Source organism: Eumetopias jubatus, unplaced genomic scaffold (assembly GCF_037043125.1).
Source record: "Eumetopias jubatus isolate StellerSeaLion01/CBP00866 unplaced genomic scaffold, mEumJub1_p1.0 scaffold_4, whole genome shotgun sequence".
Classification (NCBI taxonomy): Eukaryota; Metazoa; Chordata; class Mammalia; order Carnivora; family Otariidae; genus Eumetopias; species Eumetopias jubatus.
The window spans coordinates 137,374,885-137,387,865 of NW_028274810.1; the positions used below are offsets into that span (position 1 = coordinate 137,374,885).

General features: G+C 31.0%; 1 protein-coding gene across 3 annotated transcripts in view; it reads right to left on the reverse strand.

Annotated features, from left to right (window-relative positions):
- Positions 1-12,981, reverse strand: part of EMC2 (ER membrane protein complex subunit 2) — a 47,085-nt gene that overhangs the window by 9,141 nt on the left and 24,963 nt on the right. For all 3 annotated transcript variants that reach the window (XM_028122502.2, XM_028122501.2, XM_028122500.1), the window contains exons 8-10: positions 8,154-8,235; positions 7,235-7,345; positions 4,986-5,090 (exon numbers count right to left, since the gene is read on the reverse strand). In XM_028122502.2, the coding sequence (XP_027978303.1) occupies positions 4,986-5,090; positions 7,235-7,345; positions 8,154-8,235 (298 nt within the window). The remainder of the gene's footprint in view (positions 1-4,985; positions 5,091-7,234; positions 7,346-8,153; positions 8,236-12,981) is intronic.

The window sequence follows — 12,981 nt, forward strand, 5'->3', positions numbered from 1 at the left end:
CAATGGAAAATTAGCCATATGTGACACAAACAGAGACTCAAAAAGCCCTTGAACGGTGGAGTTTGCCTGTTTGCTACTCTTGGAACCCTGAGACCACCACATGAATAAGTCCAAGTTAGCCTGCCAAATGAGAAACATGAGGCCCAGCACTTCCAGCTGACAGACAGCCAAAGTCAGATATTTAAGTGAGGCCATCAACCACTAGCATGGTGCAGAAACATAAATAAGCCCAGTCAAGACGAGCAGAATTACTCAACTGAGCCCAAGCCAAACAGCCTACTTACAGAATCATAAGCAAAGAAGTTGTTATTTTAATTCACTAAGTTAGCAAAAGGTAATGGATACAAATATTTATGGAATCTGATTCACAGAAAGAACCCAGAACCTCTACAGAAAAATACAAGCTTTTAAAAGCACGAAGAAATTTTATTTAAAACCTGTTACTGGTGTCTAGGGGCAAGTAAATTTTGCATGATGGGTTTAGTTGAGGAGTACTGGAAGTTGCTATACAGAAACCTGACAAGACCAACTGAGAGATGTGTTATCTTCCTGCAGTGGTATCTAAAATGACAGAAACTGGCAAAAGTTCTTTTTTCTATCCTTTCCTATAGAGTCAAGAGAAGACAAATCATATCTTCGGTAAAGATGGGTAAAACATCACTGTGGACTAAGGAGTTTACAATGCAAAACTCAAATACTGAAGAGTACCAGTGACACTCTTAGAGCTCCTTCCAAAGAACACTGAGACTTTATAAGTCTGTAAATAGAATAGATCTAGTAAGGCAAAATTAAAAAAAAAAAAAAAGAATGGCAGGGAGGGTAAATATTACTAAAGAACAGGGTTTAGATCTATGAACGATGGCTTAAAATACTGAAATGGTACGTTCATGTCCAGTGATAAGGTGCATCTCATAAAGCAGGGAAGGGCATATTTGTCTGGCCTTATATTACTGAAGAGACAGGGAGAAAGGAAAACAAACAAAACTAAACTCTGAATTTAGTTACTACTCAGAGCTTTAAGTCTGAAATGAAAAGAGAAAACAAGTGAGGGTAGGCTATCAATTGTTCACACGAGAAAATAACTGAGAGTGAAAAACTGCATTTATAGCTTCAGATACATTTATACCTGACATTTCTTTTTACAGGCAGTATATTGTGGCTTTCAGAGCATCAACTCTGGAGTCAGACTCCCTAGGTTTAAAAACAGCTGTCATTAACCAGCTATGGCACCTTGGGAAAGTTATTTAATCTTTCCATGCTTTAAGTTCTTCATTTGTAAAACAGGAAAAGTACCTACCTCATAAGAAATTTTCTATAAATATATGCTCTTATAACTATTCTTGTGGTGGTGGTTATAGTTGCAATGAACAAAGAAGGCATCATAAAGTAAACTTGGAGCATGTGATTAGTAAAAACAATGTAACAAATATTACTGTGATTTAGTGAAAATCACATATTAACTCCTTTAATCCTCAGAAAATTTCTATTGTGTCCATCTTGCAGATGAAAGGCTAGGCCCAGAATTGGTATATAACTTATCCAAAATCGCATAAATAATAAATGTCAGAGCCAAACTTTGTAGACAATATGGATCCAGCATTTGTGTTCTTCTCTTAACTCCTACATGGTGATACTAGCTTCCAGGAATGGGACTCATGACAGAATACAGAGATAGACAGAAACTCTCTAGATAGCTACTTGGGGGAAAACTGACCTTTATTTCACATCATACATAGAAATCAATTCCAAATGGACTGTGGATCTAAATACAAAAGGTAGAAGGAAAAAAACCTCTAAAGACACACAAAATTATCTGTATGACTATGAGTAGCAACTGATTTCTTAAGCAACACAAAAAGCACAAACCATTGGAGAATATAAATGAACATATTTCACTTCAGAACTTTTATTCATCAAAATCATTTGAGAGAGACTGCAAGTAAGAAAGTGAAGAAATCTGCTGCACATATAACAAAAAGCTCATAATCAGAGAAAACTAAAAAACAAAATAAAAAGTCATAAACCAATTAAAAATATAGACTTCATGAAAGAGACATCCAAATAGCCAATAAACATACAAAAAAGTGTCCAATCTCACTGGTCATCAGGGAGATGCAAAGTGAAACGATGAGATACCACTATACATAAACCAGAATGGCTATAATTATAAAAACTGACAGGACCAAGTATTGATAAAGATGTAGAACTATGAGGACTACCAAACATGGCTGGTGAGACTATAAACAACTGTTGTGGGAAACAAATTACAACCCATTATTTCCACTCAAAGGTATACACCCATCAGAAGTACATGTATACCAAAAGACTACAGCAATATTCAGTGTAGTATTATTCAAAATAGCCCCAAACAGGAAATAACCCAAAAGCCTATCAACAACTGACTAGATAAATTGTAGTATGTTCATACAATAGACTACAGTACAATGAAAATGAATGAACTACAGACATGAAGAAGGATAAATGTCATAAACATAACAGTGAAATAGGCTAGACAAAAATGAATGCATACTATGATACCATAAAGTTCAAAAACAAGTAAAGACTATGGGATTATTAATCAACACTCCTGAGGTTAACAGGAGTAGAATTAAGAGGATGTACTATGAGGGCTCTGGGGTGCTGTAATGTTTCTATTTCTTGAGTTGGATACATTTACCTTGTATAATTAATTGAAATGTACATTTATGACTTGGGTTCTTTTTTCTATGTATGTTGTAATAAAAACTGATTTTAAAAATATACTCATGCTATGTCAAAAAAAGCACTCTCTGAGCAGCTAGTTGTTTCTCAAAAATACCTTAAAAACAAGGATGTAGTCTACAAACCATTACATTAGTTTTATATTATCAAAGTCTTATCTTCAAATCACACACACACATACATACACTCTAGACCTACTATGTGTGGAATCCTATTATAATCTGTGCTATCTCAAACTAACCGCATTTGAAGAAGCACAGCCTAGCTGATATTTATAAATATTCTGACTTACAATATGCCAACAGAAGTAATATCCTCTATTATACATAATAAAAATACACTAAAGTGACTTTAAATAATATGATCGTGGGGGCACTGAATTTTTTTAATCTCCCCAACCTTCTCCAACCAGGAGTACAAAAACAAAGAAAAAGCACGAAAAACAAAATAACAGAAAACAAGCCCAAAGAGAACATCTTCAAAAAAACTACATTACAGGTAATCCTCCAAAACCCTGTAATGTGGTTTTTATCACCAACAGTGGCAGGACCTCCAAAAGATCAATGGCTGTATGATAGGAGTATGTACGGTAGGATGGACAACCTACTAATCTACAAGCCACAGAAATGAAAACAGTGTGAATTGATGAATCTGCAAATGGCCTGCAAAACCAGGACAGTCTCAAAAGCTCCAAATCAAATGTGGCGTTAAACAAGTCTAACAGTCTACAACCTCAAAATCTCTAAAATGTCCAGCAAACACTCTCTTCCAGGAGGAAAAAAACCTCACACTGAAGGATAATCACCCCCAATTGAAACCAAAACAGGGCAGAAACACTAGGGGTAAAAGGGAGAGATGGTTCAGATAAGGGAAAGGAGTGGATGAGAGGAAGGTAGTGATGTCCACAGGCAGCAAATCCCAGAATAAAATAAAAGAACAAAATGCAACATTTCAAGCTGAAAGCAACACCTCAAAATTCAAGATCTATAGAGCTCTAAGAGTAGAACAGAAGGCTGAAGACAGAAAATCTTTCTGAACCAGACTAGTTCTGAGAAAGACTGTGTATACAGAAAGGTCATATTTAAATTCTCTATAACAAAAAGGAAGCCATAAAAAGAGAAGTTGGGAAAGTTATCCTATCTCTGATACCCTCACTCCACAGAAACCCTCTCCTAATAAAAACTATCCGATTTAAACAAGGAGAACAGCAAAAACAAAAAGAGAATATGATTAACTCCATAAAAAAATTAATACAGAAAATAACAGAAAAAGATTTGAAAGAAAATGAATGACAGAGGAAAGAGGTGAGAAAAGAAATCTAATAAACTTATAATTAGAGACCTGAAAAAAAATCTTGGGCTATCAAACAGAAAAAATATTTAACACAAAGCAACTCTTCTCAGATTAAAAGAAGATTAAATTTACATATTAAGTGGGTCTATTGTGCATTTGGGAAAACTGACCCAATAACAATCAACAAAACATACTGTAGTAAAACTACTGGATTTTAATGATAAAGAAAAAAATTCCTTTGGACATCCGGACAAAAAGTCTAAGTCACTTAGGCAAAGAAAATCAGGATGGAATAAGACTTAACAGCAATATTTTATCCTAAAACACAATGGAACAATATGTTTAAAATACTTAAGTAAATATAAGCCAAAGGTTATATTAAAAGCCAAACTATCCCTCAAATATAAAGACTACAGAGAAATAAATTTATAAATGTGCAAGATGTAAGAAGATTTTATTTTGCCATGAGCTCTTCCTGGAGAATCTCCTATGGACAAGCTTCAGAAAACGAAGAAAAGAAATGCGTGAAGAAGTTTCAGCTAAGATCTGACATGTAAGCAGAGTACAAAAACTTTTTTATATAGTCTGGGTAGTTTACATTTAGGCTTTTCTTCCTCCCTTTTAATTACCTGAGATACTCTAATTAATAATATGTTACACACCCAATCTGCTTCTGAAATACACTGCACAATTTATTTACCTTTTCTGGATTTTTAGAATTACTTTTTATTTGCCAAATGCTGACTACTGAAATTTCCAGATAATAAGGCTACTTATGGGATCATAACAGGGTAATGAACTTCTTTTGAAAAAAGAAAAAAAATAAGTGATCCTACAAGTTAATTCTACACAATTAAAACACATTTGATTAAGACCAAAAGACATAAAAGTCCAATGATAGACATTTGGCTTTGTAGTTTAAGAAATATATTAACTGACCTATACGATAACATAAAATTATCAATACTGACCTGATAAGCTCTGTTTATTTGACTAGCTGCCCAACTAGCATATTTCATGTTGTCCTTTTTTGTTTTTGCACTTGCTTTTGGATTAGAAGCAATATGACTTGCCGACTAAAAACAAAAAAGAAACATCAAAAATAAAATTCCTTTTTTCTAGCCAAGATAATAATAATAAAAAAAATGTAAGGGTCATATTTGCAATGGGATAACAAAGAGTACCAAAACAATTTCAAAAATAAAGTGGAATGAAATTAGTGTTTAAAAATGAAAATACAGTTTAAAATATAGAATAAAGTGACAAAAAGAGAAAGAGCATCTTAAATAGCTAAATTTATTTTATTAGTTATCTACCACAACTCTTAATGGTAAAATTAAATACCTAAATACTGCAGAATATCATTTAAATACTGTAGAATATTGAAGGTCATTATTATTGTTATTAAATTACTATTTCTAGTTCTTTATTACTATATTACTTCAGCTTTCCTATGTCAGAATTATAGAATTATTGAATATTGATGTAAGAAGGAATATCAAAAATAATTTAGTCCGATTTCCTACATTAATGGATAAAAAAAAATTTAAGTCCAAAAGGAGTGATGTGACTTGACCAAAGCAAGTTACTGAAAGCCTTAAAAATAGAAAGAGATCCTCATTTCCAATCTAGTCCTCTTTTCACTTTACCAAGAGTTTCCAAACTATGTTGCACAGTACCAGTTAGAATGACTGCAATTTGATCAATCCATCCTCTCCTTTTAAAAAATGTACTTAAACAAGGGATTGTTAATCTAGAATCCATGAAAGAATCTGTAAACAACCAAAATTAAATACTAATTTTTAAGCATATACTGTATTTCTGGGAAGAGGAAGATCTTTTATCTTATGTTTAAATATATCTTATTCTTAAGAGGATTCATCCATGTGATTAAAAAAAAAAATTAAGCCTTTCTTTTATACCTAGCCTGTGTGACAGGCTCTTTCCCACTCTCTCCTCTCTGTCAGTGAGGAATTTAGGAATTTATTGGCCAAAATCTTATTTTTACACCTGTATGTCTTTAATGTCACCTCTTTCATATGAATTTTAGCAAATGCAGTGATTAAGAAAATGACTCTGGAATCAACTCACGGAGCTGATATCCCAGCTCAATCACTTAGTAAGTCTGTGATCATCTTTCAACAAATTAACTAGACCTCTCTGTGTCTTAGGTTCACTTTCTATGAAATGGTAGTAATAACAGTATCTTCTCAAATAGTTGATATGAGGATTTAATGATTTAAAATTAAAAAAGAGCTTAAAACAATGCCTAGCACATAAAGTGTTATGTATAAACTATCATTAATAATCTACTGTAATACATTTTTTAAATTAATTTTTCATTTATTTGGTAAAAAGAGACAACACCGCTACTATACTGTACCTCTAACCTACTACAATTAGCACTGGTAGATCCAGGAAAAATTTCTTGAAATTCCTTTGAACTATTTTCTAATCATATTTTGCCATTCCTTTCCTAAAAATTATTTCATTTATATTTCTTCCTGCCTCTATTTCTGCAATCGATTCTTTTTCACTGAGCCCCGACAAGACATTCATCCAAAAGTCCTTGAAAAGACCAGGATAAATTAAAATTTCAAAGAACTGGCCTATTAAAAAGAGGTTTTCTGGTTGTAGGGAGGGGCTTATTTTATGTATATTTTAAAGCTCAGCAAATTCTTCCTCTATATCCCATAGCTCTTGTTAATTGACTTTTCTAAGCTCGTCATTTGGCATACATAAACCATAGAAATATTTAATTACATGTTTCGCACAACTTCCAAGCTCTTTTTTGTACCATAAAAAAATTTTAATTTGATAGTAGAGATTTTTTTTGCTAATGTCTTTTATTGCATAGTTTAAAACTATGTCATACAATTATAACTTAAGGTAAGAAATACAAAATAATGTTGGGCATAAACCCAAGAATATCAAAACAATTAAGATACAAATTATGGTTTTGTATCTGTTCCTATTTAATAAAAAGACAGATTTAAATTCTGATACAATAGAAGATATTTTATAATAAAACATCAAATAGTTAGGATGTATTAACATTTAAAAATAAAATTGCCTTACAACCTACTGCTCATATTTAACGAAAGGAAAAAAATATACTTATCAACAAAATACAAACAAGGGGAAGTGACCGGATGGGACAGTTAATGGACTTTAAACGACAGACTTCATAAAATAACATTAAACATGCACCTCTACTCACCATGTAAAGCCCAAACAAAGCTCTCATATTTCTGTTGTTCAGTTTCAGTGCCTGAGCAAAATACTTTCTTGAAAGTTCGAGGTTTTCAAGTCCACCCTGGGTATATTTAACCTGTTAAAAATTGCAGAGTGCTGAAACCTGTTTATTTTAGTACTTTGAAATATAGCATGTTTCATCATACCATAGGCAATAGTAATTGAAACAGATATTCTGTAAACAAATGCAAGATGTTAAAAGAATTCATCTTAAAGTTGTTAAAGCTAAATTTTAAAGCATAACCTCCCTGAAAAACCTATTCTATGAACATTAAGATCACAGAGTATTTTTTAAAACAAAATGTTGTCAATAAAAAAGCCAATATAATTTCTTTTTTAGCTGCCTTGCTAATGCCTCACAACTTTATATTTTCTATTAGTAGCATTCTAAATCTATACTTACATACTGAGTCGCCCTTTTCTAGTCACCTTGACATTCATTATTAATGAAATGCTTCTAACCTTATAGCATTCAATTGTATTATTATTCTTAATAGTAAGATAAATACTTCCTACTTCCAAAAATATTGATCTTAATATGAATTTCCTAGAATATGGGTTTAAAAACCAAAATCATTGTAAATGCCTCAGAAGCCAATAAATGGTGACAACTGTGGCATCATTAATTCATAATTAGGAAAGAAAATATACAATAAAAAATACAAAGAATTTCACTGTTTTAAGTAAGCGCTTTTATTTTTAAAGCCATATTCCCATTATAATATTAAAAATGTAAAGCTTTTACACCTACAGTCATGTTTCATCAGATGTCTTAAATATTTATATATGTGCCTCACATTAAGGACATATTCTTAGTTCCAAAATAATACCTAACACCAACAAAAATAAAATCATACACAACTGTTGTTTTTGAAAGCACTTACTTCAGCATACTGCTGACAGTATAAGTGGTTGTGTGGATTAGTCATCATTAGCTCCTCTAAACAAAAGGCTGCTTTAGCATAGCTGAAAAATATGAAGAGGAGAAATCAATTTTAAAAGTCACATATGCCATCTTAGCTAAAATAAAAATAATTAAAAATAATTTAAAGCAATGCTGGAAAATAATTTTAAAACAATTTTAGTGATGTTAGACATTTTATTCCCCAAATTTAAAAGCTTCAGTAATAATATACTTGCTATGCTGAATTCTTAAATACAAATAACAAAGGCTTAAATTCTGAGGCAGCCTATGAACAATCAGTAGATACTACATTCTTAAAACTGGGTCACTATTATGACATCCAAACATTATTCACAACACAGACTTCACAACCTTGGATCAGGTTACATATAAAATAATTTCAAGTCCATTGACCACTGAATAAAATATTCAAATAGCTAAAGGGTAAAGAGGAAATAAACATTTTATTAAATACTATCTATTTACAAAAATCCTTTATTGACACCTATTTACCAACATATTCTATTATAAAGACTTTTCATTACTTGTTTGCCTATGAAATTCTAATGAAGTTATAAATTTTTAAACATATGAAAAATAGATCAAGTTAGTGGTTTTGATATGCACTCTACTACTATTTCATCATGTGGTAAAGAAACAAACATCTTGCTAAAAACCTGAGGAGAGGACTGCTACAAAGGGCTCTGGAAAAATGGTTTTACACCACATGACTGTAATTCCTCTCAATGTATTTTATAAGTTTAAAGCAATGCAAATATCGCCACTATTTATAGGAAATCCTAAAGAACAAAGGTGCTGTAAAATTTATTTCCAGTAAAAGCTGACAACAGTACCCAACACAAAAAGGCTACCTACAGTTATTTTTGGCATTTGTCACCAACATACAAAGCTACCTGTCTTTACACTAAGTCTGATATACTTACTTTTCAAAATATACATGCTGCAGTTTCACATAATGTGTACTAATAACAGCTAACTTGTATTATTAGTGCTCATTATGTATCATGCACTTCTCTGGGTGTGTTATATATATTAATTCATTTAATCCTACCAAAACCCTGGGAAGTAGGAAATTATCACCATTTTATAGTTGAAAAGGCACAAGATGCAAACTGAAACCTAAGCTGTGCCACTCCAGACAGCCTACTCTTAACCACTATGCATACTGCCTCTATGTACTCCACACAGTGAAAAATCGTGGTAATGATAGGAGTGATGAAGAGGTCAATGGTAACATAAAAATGGGTACAACAGTCAAACCCAAAGGGCCTGAGAAACCAAAAACACCCTATAGATTACCAAAAATCATAGCATTTTAGATGTGTGTGTGTGTGTATATATATATATATGTATATATATATATATGTATATATATATATACTGTTATCAAGGATCAGTTATATAGCCTTTTTCATTTTTATACCCAAAACCTCGCACTGGTTCCTGACATGTGATAGGTATATAATAAATGCCTGAACAAATGACTGAATAGATGTCTAGAACAAAAGTATTATAACTACTTATCTATCTATTTAACTATTTATCATTCTATAGAAGAAGAAAGTGGTCTCTACCTTAAACACTCAACTTTATCAAAAAGACAGTTCCTTCTAAATATGTTCCTTTTACTGAGGTGATGCCAAAATTCATATCAATGCTAAGAATAAATGTTCTTACAGATTTAAATGGGTTGAGCACAACTGTGACTCTGGTTTTTATACAAAATAAAGATAAAATAGGCAGGTATGAGTTTCTGCTGAAAAATGAATGCCAAGATATTTTTCTTAGAAATTATTCAGTATCACATACAGAAGAGGATCCCTTGCTTCCAATTTTACAAAGTATAAAAGCAAACTAATTTTGTGGATAAAGAATCAAACTTAGAGCTAAAAGGAGAAGATGGTCCAATACAGTTTTCTCAACAGAGGTTCACTCAAGAGTATTTAAACCATATGGAAAGTGACTTGAGTGACCATTTTCTCAATTGTCCCAAAAATGATACATAGTTAATTCCATTTCAAATGCATAAAAAAGTTAATTCATTACATACAATGCCTCAATGATTAGAGAATTAAGATTACTTGAATCTATGTAAAATAACTACTAGTATTAGTATGTTAGAGTCAATAACTAAATAAAGTTTCAAAGTTCTGTTCCTCACAAAAGCATCTGTATAGGTTACATATCTATCCCTACATTGTTTTATCAACATTATGATTTTTCCTTATAGGATTTTGATAATTCCATTTGTTATAGAATTTTATAGTAAGGCTGGACCTACAAAAAGGAACCACAGTCACAATCATAATTAATTTATATTATTAATTGCTCTTTGCTGATATAACATCTAGTTTTAACTACAAATCAAATAAAAAAAGTGTCTTTGTTCAAAATACATATTTTTGTTTATAATATTGGTAGTACTAATGTACACATCTTAACTAATTTTTTATATTTAGAACAAGTAAAATGTCTCAATATGGTCAAGTAGTGTGATATATATCACTGCAATCACTAAATAGAAACTAGAATTTATAAATCAGAAGCAAATTTAAATAAAAGAAACTTAAAGATATTTTAAAAAAAGCACATGGCAGAATTCTATATCCTCTTTAAACCCTGTAACAACAATGAATAGACTTACATGAACATTCTACTTTGGAAATTTATTTGAAGTAAAAATTCTAGATCTATAGTAGCAATGCTGCCTGTGACCTATTATATTTAAAAGAGCTTATTCCTACTTATTCCTATGCAAAGAGAATGCCAAAATGATAAATATATCTCATAACTCCTAAATCGCTACATTTTGCCACTATGCCCACAAAACTGACATCCCACATTAACTTACCTCTTTACCAAAAACAAACAGCAAAATGAAAAACCTTACCTACTACAATGACTTGCGCAAATAGGTTAAATGAATTAAATGAACAGATTCTTATTTTCATATAGTTTCAAAAAATCTGGAGATATTTATTTCCACTCACCCTAAACCTGAATATTCCCTCTGCGTTCAATTAGAAAAAATAAATGGGAGGTCATTTTGTAAATAACTAGCTTCAAGACCAAAAAAAGTTTTGTGATACAAGGTAAAAGAAGAGGCTGAACACAATTATCATTTCCCCTTAAAGGAAATTATTTTTCAGGTGCTTTTTTGTCTTTTTATTTCTTGATTTCTTGGGATTTTTCCGTTCATTTCTCTTAAGTATACATTCAACTCTATCTCAGTGAACTCTTTAGAAACTCAAAGCAAAACTAAATGTGGCCATTACAAGGTGAAGCAAATAATAATAATAAATTTAATTATAGGTTAAAAATAAAGTATGGCCTATTTTAGAACTAAATATAAAACTATTAGAAACACATGCAAAAAATAAAACTGAGAAAGAAGAAAGAAAACAGAGGTGATATATTTATGCAGTTCTTAGAGGACATAAAGCAATAAAAACTGATATATCTGACTATATAAAAATATGACATTTCTATAAGTTAAAAAATCAATATTAAAAAGACATATAACAAGGATATATTTGACAAGACAAAGGTTCATATCATTTATATAAAGAGCTATTAAAATTTTTTAAAAGTTGTAACCAATTTTCACCTATCAAAATTTACAGACTAAAAAGAATGATAGCACCCAGTGTTAAGGGGATGTTAATAATTGCTGATGTAAGAGTAAACTGATGTTACCTTTCCAGTGAAGAACTAGAAATGATTTATCAAAACCACTAAAAATGTGCATATCATATAATCAAGTAATTCTACTTCTAAGAATTTAGTTCAAGGAAACAAAATAATTAATACAGAATTATAGTAAAAATGAAAAAAAAGAAAAGAAAAAAAAACAAGATTTCTATTCCCCTAGGGAACTGATTAAGAACACTAGAGTACATTAATAAGATGGAATAATAAAAGCGATTAAAATCACACTGTGAAATATTTATTGTGATAAGGAATGTCTATCAAAACATAACTAAGTGAAAAGCATAAGCTATAAAAGATAATTCTATCTCAGGTTTCTATTTCAAGAGGTACTGAAGAAAAAAATATAAATTGTAGATAAGATGATGCAACTACACTCAATTTGGTCTTTACTCTTTATTGTGTTTTCCAAATTTTCTTCATTAGGTATTTCTTTAATTAAAAAAATTCTTTGATTAATCTGAAATGTTTTTTAAAGCTTTTAATCACACCATCTTCAAAAGGCACAAAACCATTTAAAATAACTGTCATCTGTTTTAGGGACAAAATACAACTAATGTTAATTGTTTTACTGCACTCCAAAAACTCAGTTTCATGTTAAATTATATACTATATACTTTACAAATGTTGACTTTAAAGCTGTAAAAATGGAATACCTGAACTAATATAACACTGTATGTTAACTACACCAGAATAAAAATAAAAATAAGTTTTGAAAAAAAGCTATGAAAATTGGAAACATTACCATTTAAGCCAAATGCCCTACCACTCTCACATACATGAGAGAATACTGAGTACGTTTACATATGTGATCATATAAGCATACATACATCTTTATGACCATGATTCAGGAAATAATTTCCTAATGGAAAAAAAAAAAAAAAGATTCTGACAGCCAGAGCATAGAAGAGAACTGAAGAATGGTTCCCAGAATACAGTACACATTCATTAAATCACAGCTATTACTTTTATTTTAGCTTCTAGTTTTACTAGAAATATGCAGATAACTACCTTAATTCTCCATTTCACATTACACATATAGCCCTGGGCAAAGCTAAGACATAGTGTCTTCATTCTAT